Source organism: Canis lupus, chromosome 24 (assembly GCF_011100685.1).
Source record: "Canis lupus familiaris isolate Mischka breed German Shepherd chromosome 24, alternate assembly UU_Cfam_GSD_1.0, whole genome shotgun sequence".
In the NCBI taxonomy this organism is placed as follows: Eukaryota; Metazoa; Chordata; class Mammalia; order Carnivora; family Canidae; genus Canis; species Canis lupus.
In genome coordinates, this window is record NC_049245.1 from 26,424,210 (window position 1) to 26,444,933 (window position 20,724).

Consider the following 20,724-nt stretch of genomic DNA (forward strand, 5'->3'; position numbering starts at 1 on the left):
TTATACTGCTCTACATCAACCTTTTTGAACATTTCTACTCTCTCTCTTTTTTTTAAACATAATAGGGATCATACTGTAGACTGTTAAGCATTTAATTATGGAAGTCTACCAGGGGCAGGTGGGATTTTAGGAGCTGAGAGAAGAAAACAAAGGAGAAAATACTTTAGAGACTTGAAAGAGGAGGTCCTTCAGATCTCTCTAAAGTTTTACCCACACCGTAATCTGTGGTTGAGCAGGAGGTTGCCCACCTGGGTGGAGAGTTGAAAAGTGACTATGTGGCATAGCCTGGGACTGTCTCAAGGATGGACATGTGTAGCCCATTTGTTACATTCATGACTTACCTACATGAGTTCTTGCTAACCCTGCTGTCCTTTTTAACAGGGATGTTTTTGAACTAAACTTCATGAATGTCAAATTTTCCAGTGGTTATTATGACTTCTCTGTCAAAGTGGAAGGTGACAACCGTTACATTGCAAATAGTGTAGAGGTAAGTGCTTTTCTTGTCATCACCATTAAACCCAAGGAAATGATCAAGTAGGCACACAGAATTAATCTTCTGGTATACTGACTTCACTTTACAACCAAGTTAATGTGAATATGTTAAGAGAAGTGTAGGTTTAAACTGTGCTTCACCAAGAACTTGATTGTAGTGTGTTTCATTTGTAAGTTATTCATTTTATGATTTAGTATTACTATCTTACATAAAATTTAGGAAGTAGAAAAAATAAGAAATCATCTATAATTTCACCAAGACATCAGTATTCTTATTATGATGTCTTGTGTGATAGATCTTGATAGATGTAGAAAAGTGCTTAATGCTAATTAGTATCCAGTGACATAATGTAGTGAGGCTCTCTGGGTAAAGTACAAAAGAGTATCAGTAAGTTTCATAATGAATTGTGTTTCAGATGTTCAGCTACCTCTAGTTGTGTTGAAGATCCAAAATGGTTTTAAGGATGGAAAACTATACCTCATTTATCTGATACTTGGGATGTGAGATATTTCACAGTACTGGTTTTCCCAGCTAATTGAAGTATACCCCTATGGCTTTCATTTTAATCTTTTTCATAGAAATTTATTTAAGGGATCCCTGGGTGGCGCAGCGGTTTAGCGCCTGCCTTTGGCCCAGGGCGCGATCCTGGAGACCCGGGATCGAATCCCACGTCGGGCTCCCGGTGCATGGAGCCTGCTTCTCCCTCTGCCTGTGTCTCTGCCTCTCTCTCTCTCTCTCTCTGTGTGTGTGACTATCATAAATAAATAAAAATAAAAAAATAAAAAAAAAGAAATTTATTTAAGATGAATTACATGTTTTCCTACTTTCTTAAACTCTGGGATATGATTTAGCCATTTCTTATTCTAAATTAGAATCATTAGCACAAACCCTTTCCTGAAGGTCTATGACATGAGAAGCCTAGTTCTTTGCGCTTTTGCATACATTATTTTTGTATTACAACAACCCTAAGATATGAATGGAGCCATCTTCATTGCACAGATGAGACTCAAAGGGAAAGAGTAACTTGTCCAACGTCATCTAGCCTATGCTTGGGTGGATTCCCTGCCCAATATCAGTTTAGTTAGCATGTTAGCAAGTTGGCACTGGTGCATATACAGCTAGCATAGAGGCTGCAGAGTTGTGTTCAGCTCCACCAGCTAGCCTTTTTATGATATTTTCTCTTTTCAGCTGTCATTTCTCAGTGCTTTTGCCACTGTGTCTTTGCTATATTTACTTAATTAATTGTCATGCATTCTGTTGGATGAGGGAACATGGAGTGGTCCCATTCCTTTCCTGAATAATTAGATATATGCTTTTTGGGAAACTTTTCTTCACTATTCAGGTGTCATTTTCCATTCAGTTTGCTTTTTTTTTTTTTTTTTTTTAAGTTTATTTCAATTTTTATTTTTTTAAGTAAATCTATTGCCCAACATGGGGCTCAGACTCATGGCCCTGAGATCAAGAATCACGTGCTCCACTGACAGCCAGCCAGGCACCCCTTGTTTTTTAAAAATTAACCTTTCTCATTTTGAAATAATTTTGATCTTAAATTACAAATATGGTATGAAGAGTTTTCGTATTAAGTATGAAGGTTTTTGGGCAGCCCAGTTTGCTCAGTGGTTTAGCGCTGCCTTCAGCCCCAGGGTGTGATCCTGGAGACCTGGAATCGAGTCCCGTGTCAGGCTCCCCGCGTGGAGCCTGCTTCTCCCTCTGCCTGTGTCTCTACCTCTCTCTCTCTCTCTCTCTCTTTCTCTCTGTGTCTCTCATGAATAAATAAATAAAATCTTTAAAAAAAAAAAGTATGAGGGTTTTAGGTTTTTTTCAGTATATGTTTTTAACTTTTTTAGAAAAGATTTTTCAAAAAAAAAAAAAAAAGATTTTTCATTTATTTATTTTTAAGAGAGAGCGCACAGAGGGGGAGACACAGAATCCCCACGGTGAACAAAGAGCCCAACACAGGGCTCCATCCCAGGACTCCTGAGACCATGACCTGAGTTGAAGGCAGACACTTAACCAACTGAACCAGCCAGATGCCCCAAGTTTTTAGGTTTTAAGGATAGAAAACTATGCCTCATTTATCTGATGCTTTGTGGTAATGGACTTAGCCAAGTATAATAGTATGAAGAATGCTTTTTACCCAGAGCTTCCCCAAATGTAAATGTCTTATATAATTACCAGACCCAGGAAATTAACACTGATGCAATACTATTAACTAATTTATAGACTTTACTTCAAATTCCACTTGTCATCCTACTAATATCCCTATTCTGATCCAGGATTCAATCTAGGGTCACATGTCCCTCTAGCCTCCTCTAATTTAGGATAGTTTCTTTCATGACCTTGACACTTTTGAAGTACTCTCTGGTTAGTTTGTAGAACGTCCCTCACTCTGGTTTTGTCTGAGTTTCCTCAAAATCAAAATCAGTCCATGCTTGTTTTGTTTGTTTGTTTGCAAGAATACTCCAAAAGTGATGCTCTGTCCCTCTTCGTGCACTTTCTTAGGAAGTAGATGATGACATTGATGTGTCTCCCTGCTGGTGATGTTAACCTTGAGCACTCGGTTAAGGTGATGTCTGCTAGGTTTATCCACTGTAAAGTTGCTGTTTTCTGCTTTGTAATTTAGTCTGCAAATACCCTCATGATCTTGCCTGCCGCTGTTATTAATAGGTTGACTGCCAAAAGGTGGTTTTCTCTTTCTTTCATTCTTTCTACATTGATTAATTAGAATTCTGTAAGAAAAAGCTATTCCCTTCCCGACCCTGTCTTCATTTATTTATTTATTCAATTATTTATAACACTTTGGGTTCGTGGAAATTTATTTTACTCTGTAGGTTATGATCCTTTACTATCATTTATTTTGTTGCTCACATTATCCCAGATTTGACCTTTAGAAAGCTCCTCAAGTTGGCTCCTATGACACTCACTTTTTTTTTAAAAAGGACAAGGCAGCTAGAAAGTTTGACCTTTTCAAAAGTGGGGCATTATTTAACATAGGTAGATTAAACACTTATATTTAAAGTTTGTCATAAAGGAAGATATTTTCTGGAACTCTCATCTCTGCCTTTTCTCTACCTCATGTCTGACCTTTTTGGGCATGAGACATCTAATCCTAGTCCATTCACTAACACAAAATTTGGATAGAAACTATTGTAGTATGCACCTTGAACCTTTAAAATCTATATTTGAATTTTAGCTTCCCTCATTAAGGGTCCTTATTTGCAACTGAACACGTTAAATGGCAAATGTTTCTTTCATTATTTCTTTAAAAATTTTTTTTTTTTGCCTGAAAACCTTTTCTTCTACCATTAGTCTTAATAACAACATATCCAGTTTAAGTGCCATACCCATAAAACACATTTTTTTTTAAAGATTTTATTTATTTATTCATGAGAGACAGAGGGGGTTGGCAGAGAGACACAGGCAGAGGGGAGAGGCAGGCTCCATGCAGGGAGCCTGACGTGGGACTCCATCCCAGGACTCCAGGATCACACCCTCGGCTGAAGGCAGGCACTAAACCACTGAGCCACCCAGAGATCCTCTTTTTTTTTTTTTTTTTTAAGATTTAATTTATTTATTAGAGAAAGATGGAGCACTCATGTGCGTATACAAGTGTGGGGAAGGGCAGAGGGAGAAGATGACTCCCTGCTATGCAGAGAGTCCAATGCAGGACTCAGTTCCAGGACCCTGTGATCATGACCTGAGCCAAATGCAAATGCTTGACCAACTGAGCCATGCAGGCCCCCCCACACCACAGTCATTCTTAACCTCTTCTTTCCACTTCTGACTTCCAGTCAGTCACCAAGTCCTGTTGATTCCACCTTTGAATGGCTTTTGCATGACTCTTTGTTCTGCATTCCCTGTGTTCTGAGTTGGCTAAAGCTGTGTGTTCTCTATCTAGACTTGTAAGGGAGTTTCTAACTACAGGTGGCCCTTGATCTAAATGGGTTTAAACTGCACAGGTCCACTTAGATGGAGATTTTTCTGGCAAAGTACAGTACTTTAAATGTGTTTTTTCTTTCTTATGATTTTCTTAATGATGTTATCTTGTTTCTGGCTTTATTAGAATATAGCATATGATATGAATAACATACAAAATTGTTTATCGACTATGTTGTCAGTAAAGCTTCTGGTCAACAGTAGGCTATTAGTAGTTAAGGTTTAGGCGAGTCAAAAGTATACATGGATTTTTGACTGCACTAAGTGGGAGTCCGTGCTTCTCACCTCCCATTGTTCAAGAGTCACCTGTAATTTCATTGTCTTCAATTTCTGCCCCTTCCATTTAATTTTCCCTAAGTGTCACTAGAATGATAAAATTACATCGTTCCTCAGTTAAACATTTCTTTGATTCCCTGTTGCCTGTAAGTGAGTCTCACTTCCTGAGAATGGCTTAGAAGGTCCTCCACAAGGCACAGGCACATGTTTTAGTGTGGGTCTGTCCCCATCCCCTCAGTGCTAGCTGCTCCGGACTGCATCCTGGTCCTCAAATGTGCTTTACGTGCACATGTCTTTGGTTTTCAACTCTTGCTCCCCTTCATAAGAAAGGCTTTTCCCCTCTCTTGTTCATATCCTCAACTACTCATCCTGTAAGGTCTGTTCAAATGTTTCTCCTTCATCTGTGCTCCCATAGAACTTTATTTTTTAGTATGGACTGAAAAGTTTTTAGTATTTCAAATATACAGAAAAGAACAGAAAATAATTTAATGAATCCAAATGTACCTACAAGCCATTCTTTATCTCCTTCAAACCCCAACATTTTGATATATTTTTCTATACCCCCCTTTTCTGGTAAAAAAAAATATTTCTATATTTCTGCTACACATATACATATTTTTATAATTTACTTATTTATTTCATATACATATTTTTAAAAAATATAATGCATTGATTGGCATCTTCTCAAAATTTGTATATTATGCTATATGCATCCTATTGCAATTTGCTTGTTCTCATTCAATTTTAATCTTATAATAGCCCCACTTAGGCCTGTATAATTAAAACTATATGCATACTGTGGATAATTGTCATGAAATTATCTTCCTTTTATGAGTGAATCAGAGTTTATTAATTCATTTTCCTGTTGTTGGACATTTAGATTTCCACTATTACAAACAAGGTGGATGTGAACATCTTAGTACATGTTTCCCTGTGTACATTTTGTTTATCTAGTGTGAAGTTGTGGGATCATTAGTTGTATTTATCTTCCACCTTTATTAGGTATTGCCAAATTGCTCTTCTCTTCATATTCTTATCAGTATTTAGTATTATGAATTTTTGATAATTTGATGGATATGAGATGGTGTTGTTTTTTCTTTTTAAGTTTTATTTATGTTTTTAGTAATGTCTGCACCCAATGTGGGGCTTGAACTCATGACCCTGAGATCAAGAGTCCCACCAATTGAGCCAGCTGGGCACTCCAAAATGGTGTCTTGTTTTAATGTTTTTCCTTGGTTACTAGTGAGATTGAGCATCTTCTTGTGTCTTTATCACCTTGGAGTAGCGTAGGACTTTTTAAAGATAATCTCTAGTATTTTCTTCTAATGATTTTTAAGGCTTTTTTCCTTTATATTTAGGGCTTCAGTGTACTTTAAAGTTTATTTTTGTTGCTATAGTATTTTATATCCTGTCCATAATTGTTATTGCATTGTATTACCATAGTTTGCTTTTTCATTAGACTGGGGACTCCCTGTGAGTAGAGACCAAACCTTATTTTTTCATTTTAGAAGAAAAGGATGGAGTGGTATAAAGATGTTTCTGGAAAAAAAAAAAAAAAAAGATGTTTCCGTACATTCCTGAGCTGTTAGAACTATCATAGCTCATCTTTGAAGGGTGAGCTTTGTATCCTACACAAAATATCTTGGCTTTTTTTTTTTTTAATAATAGCTTTATTGAGGATATAATTTATATACCCATTAAAGTACATATATTACAGTGTTTTTAATATATATATTTTTAAAGATTTATATATTTATTTTAGAGAGAGAGAGAGCATGTGCATGCTCATATGGGAGGCGGGGCAGAGGGAGCAGGAGAGAGAGCGAATCTCAAGCAGACTCCATGCTGAGTGCAAAGCCCAACACAGGGCTCAATCCCAGCACCCTGAGATTATGACCTGAGCCAAAACCAAGAGTTGGCCACTTAACCAGTTGAGCTACCCAGGGGCCCCAGTGTTTTCAGTATATTTACAGAGTTGTGTAACCATCACCACAATCAAATTTCAGAGCACTTTTATCACCCCAGAAAACAATCCTATTTCTATACTAGACATTCTATAGGAATATATCCTCTTTCTGGTCCTGACAATTACTAATCTACTTTTTGTTTCTATAGTTTGCCTATTTGGGATATTTCATATAAATAGGATCATATAATATGTAACATTTTGTGTCTGGCCCTGGCCCTTTTAATTAGTGTGTGTGTGTGTGTGTGTGTGTGTGTTTCAGGTTAATTCATGTTGTAGCATGTTTGAGTACTTTATTCCTTTTATGGCTAATATTCCATTGTGTGGGTATACCACATTTTGTTTATCAGTTCATCAGTTGATGGACATTTGGAGTTTTTCCATTCTTTTGGCTGTTATATATACATAATGCTGCTGTGAACATTCATGTACACATTTTTGTTTGAACATAGTTTTCCGTTATTTGAGGTGTATGCCTAGGAATGAAATGCTGGGTCATATGACAAATTCTGTTTAACTTTTTGAGGAACTGACAAACTGTTGCAAAGGAGCTGCACCATTTTACATTTCTACTAGTAAACTAATAAGGGTTCCAATTTCTCTACATCCTAATCAACACTTGTTATCTGTCTTTTTACTCTGGCCATCCTGAGTGGGAATGAAGTGGTCTCTCATTGAGATTTTGATTTGCATTTCCCTGATGGCTAATGATATTGAACATCTTTCCATGTGTTTATTGTCATTTTATATTCTTGAGTTTTAAGAGTTCTTTATATATTCTGGATACAAGTCCCTTAATCAGATACATGATTAGCATATATTTTCTCACAGTCTTGTAGGTTGTCTTTTTCCTTTGTTGAAATGCAAAGGATTTTAATTTTGATGAGGTTCAGTCTGTTTATTTTTCTTTCATTGCTTCTGCTTTAAGTGTCATATCTAGGAAACCATTATCTAATCTGTTATTAAAATTTACTCCTTTTATAGCTTTAGTTCTAACATTTAGGTTTCTGATTTATTCGGTGTTTTTTTTTTTTTGTTTTTGTTTTTTAAGATTTTATTTATCTATTTGAGAGAGAGAGTAAGAGAGCAGAAGGGGGAGGCAGAAGGAGAGATAGACTCCTTGCTGAGCAGGGAGCCCAACCCAGGGCTCAATCCTGGGACTCTGGGATCATGACCTGAGCCGAAGGCAATAAGCAACTGAGTCACCCAGGTGCATGCCCCTTGAGTTAGTTTTTGTATGTAGTGTGAGGAAGGGTTCCAGCTTCCTTCTTATGCCTGTGGAAATCCAATTGTTGCATGTGGCCATCCCAGCATCTTTTGTTAAAGACCATTCTTTCCCTATTGAATTGTCTTGACATCAAAAAACAGTTGACCATAAAGACAAGGGTTAATTTCTAGACTTGCAGTTATATTCCATTAATCTATATTTTTATCCTTATACCAATGCTATGCTGTCTTGGTTACTGTAACAACTTGGCTTTTTGTTGTTGTTGCTGTTTTTTAAGATTTTATTTATTCATGAGAGAGAGAGAGGCAGAGACACAGGCAGAGGGAGAAGCAGGCTCCATGCAGGGAGCCCGATGTGGGACTCGATCTCAGGACTCCAGGATCACACCCCGGGCCGAAGGCAGGCACCAAACTGCTGAGCCACCCAGGGATCCCCCAACTTGGCTTTTTGTAACATTAAATCTGGTGTTTGTCCCAAGTGTTTCTGTGATTTTTGGAAAAATCATCTAACTGCAATATAGCAGAAATGACTAATAGCTGTTACGCAATGATAATAAGCCCCCAACTGAGGCCATTGCTGTCCTTTTTTCCAGTGATGAAGTAAGCGTTACAAAATCTCTCCTTCATTATGTTATAGCTTTATGCACGCAGGGGTGTGTGTGTCTGTGTTCTGACCTCTGTCACATATGCAACTTTATTTTGTAATTTCAGTAATAGTCACACTTAGAGCCTCAGAGGAGGTCAGCAGGTCCTGTTTACTCTCCTGAGAGATGCTTTGACATTGGTCAGAGTGCATTAACGGTGGTTTGGTGTGGAAGGCCTGTAATAGCACTCATTGACATTGGACTTGTTGTCAGGGGAAACATGGGTTTTTGAAGCTGTCATTAGCATTAATTGCCCCTAATGCACCATCGTTTTTGACAGTAATGAGCTAAACAGGGGGGTTATTACTCTCAGCAGAAAGACTGCATTTCCTGGTGTTAAAACATTTTTTGAAGTGTATGTGGCACGCAGCACAGGCAGAGAAAGGACTAGTATGATTCGGTGTAAATCAGGCTTAGCTGCATTTAAAGTGGCTAAATAAGTCCCTTTCCTGTTATAAAAACTAATCCTGAAGTGTTAGTATGAAGGAAGAAGCAGCTAACCCATGGGGATCCTACTTTGAATTCTTTACAACACAGCTTTGAAAAAAGTTACAATAATTTTTATTTCTTAATTTGCTTTAAAAGAGTAGCATAAAAATGCTTTTCTTTTCAGTGTTTCCAGAGACCCATTTGTAGTAAGATTTTAGGAGCAGAAGGACTTATTTTAAACTGTTCCCCATTCAAGAACAGCCCTACAGTGTTTCTCTGCAACAAAGAAAACTTTAACTTAGGGAGCCTTTTAGGATTAAGGCTGAGAGCAAACCCAAATGACTTGAGTTTACTGCAATTTGCCCTTTTGTCATTTAGGTGTCTGTATTGTCTGAGAATGCTTATAATGTCTCTAGAACAAACACACAGTTGCATCTTGATTAGCGGCTTTAGCGACCATGTTATTGTTGAAAGTTTATAGTCAGGATTCTGATTAAAAACCCAGAAAGAAAGAAAAAAAAAAAAAAAAACCCAGAAAGTTGATGGCTTTTCTATCATTATGATTAGGATACACTGAGGAGCTTTACACAAATCTTTAAACACCTGTCTTTATGTACCCATCTATTGAAGGAACAGTGATTGTATGTATGTATGTATGTATTTATTTATTTATTTATCAACGATTTTATTTATTTATTCATGAGAGACACAGACTGAGAGAAAGAGACAGACACAGGCAGAGGGAGAAGCAGGCTCCATGCAGGAAGCCCAATGTGGGGCTTGATCCCAGGACCTCAGGATCACACCCTGGGCTGAAGGCAGGCACTAAACCACTGAGGCACCCAGGGATCTCCTATTGGGATCTCCTATTTTTTAAATACAAAATGTGTAAAGAAGAAAGTGTATGGCCCTCAGCCTCATTGCTCAGATAATCCCTGGTTTTTCAAAAAAAGGAGTAAAATATGCATGTAGTTTTTAAAAATTCAAAGGATAAAAAGGCTTATAATGAAATGTAAGAGCCTTCTCTCCTCCCTTCAATCCAGCTTCTCTCAGAGGAATCCATTTCTAACAGTTAACTGTACATTTTAAGAAAAAGAAGGATGTGTATGTTGATAAATGTATATCCTTTCTTGTTTACCTAAAAGGGATTATTCAATGAACAGCTATATTCTTGCTCTTGTCACAGAGTAGAGGCTCCCAGCTTTTCCCTTAGGGGTCTTCTCAACTTGATGGCTTACACCAATCCTCTGCCACTCCTCTGCCATAATTCACCCGGTTGCCTAGATTCCATGACAGACAGTGCTGTTAAATATAATTCTGTCAGTGGATGGTTGTGTATTCAAAAGTAGGTGATCATATTTCTGTATCTGTCTGTAGACATTGGCCTTGTCCTTTTGAATTATTCCATGGTATTTCATAGTGTATTCATGTAACTAGTCTCCTGTTTATGGACATTTAGATGGGACAGTGATTTTCAGACCACATTTATATATTTTTTTTCAAGATTTTATTTATTCATGAGAGACACAGAGAGAGAGAGGCAGAGACATAGGCAGAGGGAGAAGCAGACTGTCCACAGGGAGCCTGATATGGGACACTATCCTCGGACCTGGGGTCACACTCTGAGCCAAAGGCAGACATTCAACCACTGAGCCACCCAGGCATCCCACATTTACAGACTAAATGAGTAGTGAGCCAATAAGAGAATGAGTCAAAGAGGTGAAGAAGGAGTTATTTGGTTAATGTTGATAAAGATTGCAGAGTAGTTAACTATGAAGACAGATTGTTTCTATAGTGTGGGATACTGTGAAACTCCTACCTCTCCCCAAAATGAAGGACTGCCAAGCCCTCCTACTACTAATCTCTTGCTCCCTGACCAAGGGCTACCCCCAGGCCGACTTAGGTCCCAGTTCCTTCTCAGGTGCTTTTGTAGCATTTTGAATATCCCTCCATTAAAGTGGCAGCCTGGTTTGTTAAAATTTAGCTTTGCATATATACTTCCCTTTAGGACGAGATTGTGTGTCTTGCCATTTCTGTATATTCCCTGCACCTACATGCTCTAGATGATGTAGGGGGATGTAGAGAAAGTGACCTTAGTGGGGTGTCTTGATAAACATCAGTAGCCTAATCACAGCTCTTTGGCTGTTTCTTTGCTTGAGCCTTCCACTCTAGTTTTCTTTCAATGGCATCAAGTGCTTCCCACATTGGATTTTATACAGCAGAGTTCACTGGTTCTGAGCCCTTTTTGAGTTGTGAAGCTGTTTGCTCAGCACAGAACCCAAAGAGCTGAAGGAGAGGCTCCCAGCTCTTACCTTATGGATTTATTCAACTGGATGGTCATCTATTTCCCTTGTCTACCACCATGATTCACCCAGTAGTTTAGACTCGGTGACAGGCAGTGCTGCTGAATTCTGCCAATAGGTGGCTGTATATTCAAAAGTAGATGGCAATAATACCCATACAGCCTCTGGTGATAAATCTTTTACATTCAGTTTTTTTGTTTGCTTTTTAAGTAAAATAGAATATCCCTATTCAATCTGGTAATTGAGGCTATTGTCACAAAATAGTTATTATGGAGGTAGGGGAGATAGCTGTTAAAAGAAATTACTTAATAGCTATCTTTATCCCTTTTTAATTTTTCTCCTTGGCCCTTGATTTGGGGCTGTCACACACCTTGGTAGTGCATTTTAGCAAAATGCCAAAGCCATCCTTCAATTACTTGCCCAGTCTTCTATCTCTATTCCTTGATCCTGACTTAGGCTATAAACCAATAAGGATTTGGTAAGGATTTCCTTAAGCATTACATACAAGCTTATCAAATATTTGCAAGTCTTATGGATATGTTTGCACATAAAAAGTGCCTTGGGTTTTTGTAATTTGCTTGTTAAAACTAAGATTTTAGATAAGAAATTTCCCATGAATAAACTTTCAGAATGTTTTCTTCCTCTTGGAATTTTACACTTATTTTATTTTATTTATTTTATTTTTTTAAATATTTTTTTATTTATGATAGTCACAGAGAGAGAGAGAGGCAGAGACATAGGCAGAAGGAGAAGCAGGCTCCATGCACCAGGAGCCTGACGTGGGATTCGATCCCGGGTCTCCAGGATCGCGCCCTGGGCCAAAGGCAGGGGCTAAACCGCTGCGCCACCTAGGCAGGGTTCCCAACACTTATTTAATATAATTTTTAAAAAGTTCTTGTTTATTGTGTTGGCAAGCTCCTTTTTGTGAAAATATTTATAAGGCATGCATAGAATTCAAACACCAAATGTCAAGATGGACTAGTTTGTGCTTTTTTTTTTTTTTTTTGAAGATTTATTTATTTATTCATGATAGACACATAGAGAGAGAGAGGTGGAGACACAGGTAGAGGGAGAAGCAGGCTCCATGCAGGGAGCCTGACGTGGGACTCGATCCCAGGACTCCAGGATCACGCCCTGGGCCGAAGGCAGGCGCTAAACTGCTGAGCCACCCAGGGATCCCCTAGTTTGTGCTTTTGTCAAACTCCCAAGTCTCAGTAGCTTAGGACAGCAGAAGTTCCTTTTTTTGCCCATGCCAGGTATCTTAGTTTATCAATAAGAGGCTCAGCTTCATGCCATCCTTACTCCAGGACTGGAGCTGAAGGATTGAGCTTCTCTCTGCGCATTGTCTATGTCCATGTCAGAGGAAAGGAGAGAATCACCTGCTGACTCTTGAAGTTTCCATTGTGGGGGTGGGGTGGGGTGGGGGGATTGCTTACATTTCTTTGGCCAAAGCGAGTCACGGAGCCACACCAGACTCTAGGGGGACAAGGAGGTACGACCCTAGCACGTTTTCAGAGGGTAAACCAGATGTACCTGGTGAACTGTGTGAATGACACCGTGGCTTCTGAGGCCTTCACGGGCAAATCTACAGTACTGCTTGGCACAGACTAAGTGTTGCTGGGCAGCTGGAGAGCAAGGTGCCCGAGAGTACAGGTCCTGACTCAGAGTGCCTGAGTTTACTAGCCATCTAAACCTGAGCGAGTCTTTATCTTTTTAATCTTTAATTTCCTCATCTGAAATAGCACTACCTTAGAGGGTTGTGAGGATTAAATGAAATCATCGTTATAAAGCCCATGTCTCTCACATAGCAAACAATTTCTGTCCTTAGAATTGAGTACTTGTCAATTTGAATTATTGGAAGGTCACCGCTCACAGGTTTCCCCCTTATTTATTTTAAAGGGCACATGAAAAAAATCTGTTTTGTTTTCCTCTTTCAGTATATAAGATCCAACCAAAGCCAAAGAAGAGAAGAAGGGTTAGAATCAGGGAGTTGCTTTTAAGCCTTGTGATAGGAGAGGTGGAAATCCTGCCTGGCTGAGTCAGTTTTACTAAAATCATTGAAGACTCCTATTATAGAATCACCTTTGTGAGGAAAATTTGGATATGCCTGTTAATTCCTGGTGATTTTCTTATCTGTCCCACTCTAGCTCAGAGTCAAGATCTCCACTGAAGTTGGCATCACAAATGTTGATCTCTCCACTGTGGATAAGGATCAGAGCATTGCACCCAAAACCACTCGGTAGGTGGGGTGCCTTCTCGGCACAGGGGGAGCCAAGGTTTGCACTGAAAGGAACATGCCCAGACACTGAGCCTCTCCCGATGCTGTTTCTATGTGAGCAGTGACCCAGCCTCCATCCTCAATTAAAGAAGCTCTAGTTTGCTGGCACTGTGCCGAGCAGATTAGGGGGTTATCTGTACTGGTGGTTAAGTCCACAATGGAATAGGGAGCATCTGAGTCCAAATCAGCTATGCCACCACATACAGTATTGAGTTCAGGTAACTTTCTTTTCTTTTCTTTTCTTTTCTTTTCTTTTCTTTTCTTTTCTTTTCTTTTCTTTTCTTTTCTTTTCTTTTCTTTTCTTTTCTTTTCCTTTCCTTTCCTTTCCTTTCCTTTCCTTTCCTTTCCTTTCCTTTCCTTTCCTTTCCTTTCCTTTCCTTTCCTTTCTTTTCTTTTCTTTTCTTTTCTTTTCTTTTTTTTTAAAGACAGGACTGTCAATGAAGGAAGCAGTGTGTTTATATTTTGGTATAATCTCCTTATCATCAGTCTTGAGTCTGCTTTTAGTGGCCTCATGACAACTCTCTTTGGTCCACGGTGGGTCTGAAATTGGCTGGAGGTCCTTAGAGCTGAGATGGCAGATACCTAGTACTAGGACTGTGAATTCCTTTCTCAAGTTCATGCTAATCAGTCAGCATTTGTTTCTGCTGAACTAGGAATTTTGTTGTTATTGTTGTTTTGTTTTTGTTTTGTTTTGTTTTTGGAATCCTTTTTAGCACAGACTTCTAGGTGACCATTGGCAGTTGATCAGAGGGGGCTGGAGCACTGTATGAAGTCTGTTTGTCTGCTCTCTCCCAGATCCTTGTTTTTGGAAGGGCCCATCTAGACGTCTGGGTATAGTTCTGACCCCAACTTTACTCAGCTAGGTGGCTACAGCTTCCAGAGAAAGGAGATGAACCCTCAAAGCCATTATGAAGACAGGAAATGTTAGCCAGAGCCTAGAAGCTAAGCTCCTAGCTCCTTTGAAGTCATGTGAAAGGGCTGGGCTTTCTGCCTCTGGCTTAGTTATTTCAGTGACATTGGAGATGAGAGCACTGTGGAGAATCCACCGAAGTAACGTCTGTGAGAGTGTTTTGCAAAGTTTAGTCCACTATATGGATGAAGAGTTGGTATTACTTATAAGTAAATATAAAGCTTAAGTATAGGGATCCCTGGGTGGCACAGCAGTTTAGTGCCTGCCTTTGGCCCAGGGCGCGATCCTGGAGACCCGGGATCGAATCCCACGTCGGGCTCCTGGTGCATGGAGCCTGCTTCTCCCTCTGCCTATGTCTCTGCGCCTCTCTCTTTCTCTCTCTCTCTCTGTGTGACTATCATAAATAAATAAAAATTAAAATTTAAAAAAGTGGTCTTTTAAAAAAAAAAAAAAAAAAGCTTACGTATAATATATAATATATAGCCAGATGTGAGCTCTATAACCATTTGGCTTGTTTTATCCCCTGACCATCTTACCTTGCCATCCTGAGATAGTTGTGAAAAGAACAGTTTTTTCATCAAGTCTATCTTTTGAGAAAATGACTTTAAAATCCAATTTCAGGCAGAAAAAATGCATTGAAACCGTGTCCAGGAAAAAAATGCAGCATTAAAAAAAAGGGGGGCGGGCAGCCCAGGTGGCTTAGTGGTTTAGCGCTGCCTTCAGCCCAGGGCGTGGTCCTGGAGACCTGGGATCGAGTTCCGCATCAGGCTCCCTGTGTGGAGCCTGCTTCTCCCTCTGCCTGTGTGTCTGCCTCTCTCTATCTCTGTGTCTCTCATGAATAAATAAATTTTTAAAAATCTTTTTAAAAAATAAATTAAGAATAAAAAAATAAAAAGGAATAAATGCCCTTTTTTGCTTTGTGTCTCAAACCCCCTCATCTCCTGACCTTGCTCACGCATGCTGCCAGCATCAACATGGTGATGATTTCTCCTATTAGTCTTACTCGCCCACCTCTCCACTCCACTTGCATGGGTGCCTGCAGAGGGACATGTGCCCCCCCCCCCCCCCCCCCCCCCCCCCCCCCCCCCCCCCCCCCCGGTGCCAGATGTGGTTGAATGGACATCCTTAAGTCGAATGCCTAGAGTATCTGTATGGAGCATTTCCCCAGACCCCAGTGAGAGTTTATTCTGCTTTCCTCAAGTCCTGGCTCTCTCAGTGTAGTTTGCCCTCCAGCCGAAGACAGCTTCTCTCCTCCTATCTGTCCACAGCAGGGAAGTGTTCCAGTGGGAGAGGGAGGATTAGGCAATGAAGTGCAGTTTGTCTTTATTCTTTTCTCAGAGCTCTGCAGATCCCCTCTGAAGACTTGCTGTATACATGTCTCTTTCAGGGTGACGTACCCAGCGAAAGCCAAAGGCACATTCATCGCAGACAGCCACCAGAACTTTGCTTTGTTCTTCCAGCTGGTAGATGTGAACACTGGTGCTGAACTTACTCCTCACCAGGTCAGGAAAAAGCCCGGGCACTTCTCTTTGCCTGCAACATTAACATTAGCCAGAGTGATTGGTGTGGTGTATACAGTCGTGATTCCTGCCTTTGGGTCTTCACTCTGGACTCTTAAGGTCCATCACTTCCTCCCATATGACATTATTCCCTTGCATTACTAGTTGTAACCCTGCACATGGAAGACACAGTTCTTTTTAAAAGATCAGCTGGCATTAGGAAGATATATTTAAGGCAGATTAGCACTTAATTGAGGCTTTTTTTCTTTCTGAGGGGGAAAAAAAACAGATTGAAATTACTTTGAAAAAGGAAAACCTAGGCAGTAGGCCCAAAGTATTTTGTTCTGACCACCGCAGAGTTTGTGAGAATCTGAAGAAGAGTCCTTTTTAACTTGTGCCTACCTTGTATTATGAAACCAATAGCTTTCACTTTGGTTTTCCATATATAAAATAATGATAGTTATCATGTAAAAGATTTTCAAATTATAAGGGTATAATTTGGAGCATCTGATATGGCCCCTTGTTTTCTCAGACACCTTTTCCCCCACCTTTGTCACTGAGATTAACTGCTCTCAGCCCTTCCCCATCAATGGCAGTATTATAAGGGGAAATTCAGATAAATACTTAGCTGAAAGATGGGAAAGAGCATGAGACCTAATAGTCTTGGTTTAGGTGCTTTGTAGGAATACTTTCACAAGCTCTGGTGGACTTAAGTTCATCCTGAGAAATAGCTTTAAAGCAGATGACTGAGGTGAGTGAATTTACTTGGAAACCTTTTTGCTTTCTGTTTCTTGTAGCTATAACTGCTACACATGTGTCCAGGCCTCATAGTGGCTGGCCTCAGGATCAGTGCCCTTGCACTTGTCTCCTTTCTCCTCTCCACCCTCAGCTCCAGAGAGCTCCAGAGAGTTCCATCAGGGCACTTAGCCATGGCTCACTGACTCTAAGAGCTTCAGCCTCTTAGCATTTGCAGCTCCTTTTCTGAATGACCATTTGCCAGCAAAATGGCACAAGGGAAGAGAGAATGTAAAGAGAAGAAAGGACAAGACTAAATTGGTGGAATAAGGCAAGGGCAGGGAGAGTTAGTAAGAAAGGGTAACTTTAACTGAACTCTTGTCCCAGCCAAGATTCCACTTTTGGAACCATGGCATAGAGACCTCCCAGGTAGAGCTGGCATTCTGCAGGTGAGCCTGGCTGCCTCCTGCCCTTGGCTATAGCAGGAGAAAGATCAGCTATCCGGGCTCCTAAATCCCATTCTTGGCTAAGACTGCCATAGTCAGAATGCTTCACATCTCTGGGCCTTTCCCTAAATACTTTGATGATCATTCTTTGTTGCCCAGATGTAACCAGTAACCAATGGGATTTCCGTGGATCCAGCCCTGAATTGTGTGGCCATGGCAACTCGTAACCCTCACGCCTTATGATCTGTAAAATGGAATCAATCTATGTGTCTTGTTCAATTCTTCATTTTGAAACACCTGAGGGAAAATATCTGAGTGGATGTTAAGTTTTGCTGCAGTTCTAATATGCAGAAGCCTTAGTTTCTCATACCCCTGGCAGGATAAGGTGATTAGACTTGTCCCATTGCATTGACGAGAATATCCTCTACTGTTTGTTGACTAGCTAGCACATACCAGGCCCGGCACTACATGCTTTGCATTCATCACTGTGACTCTTCACACCGAAACACCACCATCTTTCTTATGTAAAGGTGAAGAACTCAAGGCCCAAGGAGGTTAAGTAACGTGCTCCCCTGATAAGCAGTGGAGCCAAATCTGTCTGTCTTCAGAGCCTGGGCGCTCTCTGTGACACCAGGCTGCTCTGCTCAGTTAGAACTCTGCCTTGCTATCAATCCCCAAACCTCTTCTACTAAATCTTTAGCTGGAGGCACTAGGAAATTGAAAATGGGCCTCTTACAGTTCCACCTCATTTCCCTTCTTTTCACCCTCTGGTGAAGAAGTTAATTGGGCAGCAAAGTGGCCAAAAGACTGGCAGGAAGAAGAAATTGCAACAGCAGCGAAGGGCTTAAATCATCCACAAACTGGGCATTCAGCCTCCAAGTAGTCGAGAATTGGATGGGCCCTTAAGTTAAATTTCTTGTACTAACAAAGTGAGGGGAAAAAAAAAAAAGTGAGTTCTGATCTCTGAGCTGGTAACCAGAGTGGGATGGCCACTCCTTCCTCTCACTTGGGCAGGTCTGGAAGATCCTAGAGCTCCCACTGTGACAAAAAAGCCAACAGTCTGTTGCTTTGTTGATTCAGTGTTGGACACAGAGAGAGTTTTGAAACGATCAGATTAGAGATTGTAGTATTGTTCCATCCAGACATTTGTCCGACTCCATAATCAGAAGACTGGCCAGGAAGTGGTGTTTGTTGCTGAGCCGGACAGCAAGAATGTATACAAGTTTGAACTGGATACCTCTGAGAGGAAGATTGAATTTGACTCTGCGTCTGGCACCTACACTCTCTATCTGATCATCGGAGATGCCACTTTGAAGAACCCGATCCTTTGGAATGTGGTATGTGCCTAAATGCACCTTGACCTAGGCAAGAGTGGCTGTGCCACCAACTCAGGGGCATGGGTGCTTTCCCCTAGCCTTGCCTTTGCAAGGCAATAAATAAGCCTGATGAGGTGAGGGGCCTTGTGTTGTCTTCCACTAGGAGTTTTAGGGGTATGCACATGGCCTGGCACATAGTAGGTGTTTAAGAAATAGTGACTCAGAGAGTGTGAATGAAACCTAAATTTGCCCTTGTGGGTCCTAGTGAATTTCTGTAAAAGATATACTTGAGGGTGGTTCTCATTTTATAGTAAAATGCTATGGGGGAATACATAGATGTAAGAGATAAAGGCCCCAGCTCTTTGAGATATGGTATAGCCTCAGAAAGGGTTGGGAGAGGGTAAGATTTAAATTTTGATAATAATTCAGGATGGTTTACGATAGTTGTGGAATATGCAAGATGTTCATAAACTACTAACCAACGTTTGCATACTGTGTTATAGTTTCCGTACTTCTCCTCGCCTACATATCTCACACTTGATTGGTGTGATGAGAGAAAAACTTTTTGAAAGACTGCATTTAAGCTAGGGGTTGAAGAATTGCAAGGGTTTATCAGGATAGTATCTGGGGGCTATGAAATGATCATTGGGGAACGGCCTGCAGAGTATGCTTTCAGTGAAACCTGAGTGGGTCCATTTTGATGGTGTACCTAAGTCTGGTCAAGAGCAAGAGGCACTGAGGTTGGAAAGGTAGCAGAGGCCAAACCGCAGGCCTTGAATGCTGGTCACTCCCTCTACCAGACAAAGGGGCAGCTGCGTTTCTTTGCATTATAGTCAAAGCATTTTTTTCTTCTCCTGGACTTGGGCTGTTTTTTGTACAAGAGCACATTTTCATTTCTTTTCTTTTTCTTTTTTTTTTTTTTTCCTGTGACTAAATCACACTTCCCAGGGGCACTGAGCAGTTTCTGATTGCAACTGTAACAGCCTGAATACCAGCTGGGATTTTTGTATTAAGCAGCTCTGTGGGGCTCACCAGACCAGTAGAAAATTGGAACTCATGCTCTAAAAAGCATTTTCAACAAATACTTGTTTTGTTCCTGAAAGTTTTACTGCCTCAATTTGTCAGCTAATGGATCAGAAGTGATTGGACTGCTTCGAGCTATTTTCAGTTATGGTCCTGGATGTGAGTTAGAAGATGCTACCCTGCTGACGAGTTTCAGTGCTTCTCTGCCCTGTACCTGTAAAAACTGCCCTTATTTTTTTAGGCTGATGTGGTCATCAAGTTCCCTGAAGAAGATGCTCCATCGACTGTCCTGTCCAAAAACCTTTTCACTCCCAAACAGGAAATTCAGGTATAAGATGCCTAATGGCTCCTGTACTAACGTGGAGGGGAAACATGAAACGGGCAGTAAACACCTGGGTGGTGGCTTTAGTCTGGCTGCTTCTTTAGTCTATCCATACGCTATTTTATAGTGGGCTTCGCCACCCTGTAAATTACACAGAACCAATATCAGTCCCATCTTAGAGCTTGGAAAAACAGGCTCAGAGCCCAGCAACCAGCTCCCTGAAAGCTGATAGGTGAACACAAAATCAGAGGCTATTTTTCCTAAGCACCCAGGAGATTCAGCCTTACAGTGGCTGCTTGAGAGCTATAGCATGGGTGGTTTGGCTTCCTTGCTCTCTGCTTCTGCACAGATCAGGGCTGTTGGAGCCTCTAGGTGGAAAGCTCACCTCAGCAGGACAGGGCTTTTCTCCCCCAGGTAAATCTCCCTTCAGAGATTCACCTTCTGTGCACGGAGCTAGCAATCCCTGCCCAGCTCAGCTCACAGGACTGTTGTGAGAATCAAAGTAGGTAACCAAAAAAGGAAAGAAAGGCTTTGAAAAGTTTCTAAAGTGTTTTACAAAATAAACGTAGTATTTGTTAAGCAGTTTGAGTCACTGGACAGTTTCTCAGAAAAAAACAAAGAAGTATCAGAGCAATGCTTGCCCAGCTTTCTGGTTCAATTCCAGAAGTCAGGCAGAACAAGGAAGGGAGAAGATTTATTTAGGGCTTCCTTAGAGCCATGGACTGGATGCAGAAGGGGTGGTTCATGGTTGGAATCATCCACAGTGAGGCTCTTTTAAATGGTAAAGGAGAGTAAGGTTACCCCCAGTTAGCTAACTGAAATGGGGCAGCAGGATATGATAGTGCCACCTTAGGAACCCAGAAGCATTATGAAATCCAGAGTTCTGCCTTGGATATATATCACCTAAACCATCCATATACC

At 40.5% G+C, this 20,724-nt stretch overlaps 1 protein-coding gene across 3 annotated transcripts in view; it reads left to right on the forward strand.

Moving 5' to 3' along the window:
* The window catches only part of RPN2 (ribophorin II), a 57,866-nt gene that overhangs the window by 28,210 nt on the left and 8,932 nt on the right, over positions 1 to 20,724 (forward strand). For all 3 annotated transcript variants that reach the window (XM_038572265.1, XM_038572266.1, XM_038572264.1), the window contains exons 9-13: positions 382 to 487; positions 13,422 to 13,513; positions 15,850 to 15,964; positions 18,285 to 18,479; positions 19,723 to 19,809. In XM_038572265.1, the coding sequence (XP_038428193.1) occupies positions 382 to 487; positions 13,422 to 13,513; positions 15,850 to 15,964; positions 18,285 to 18,479; positions 19,723 to 19,809 (595 nt within the window). The remainder of the gene's footprint in view (positions 1 to 381; positions 488 to 13,421; positions 13,514 to 15,849; positions 15,965 to 18,284; positions 18,480 to 19,722; positions 19,810 to 20,724) is intronic.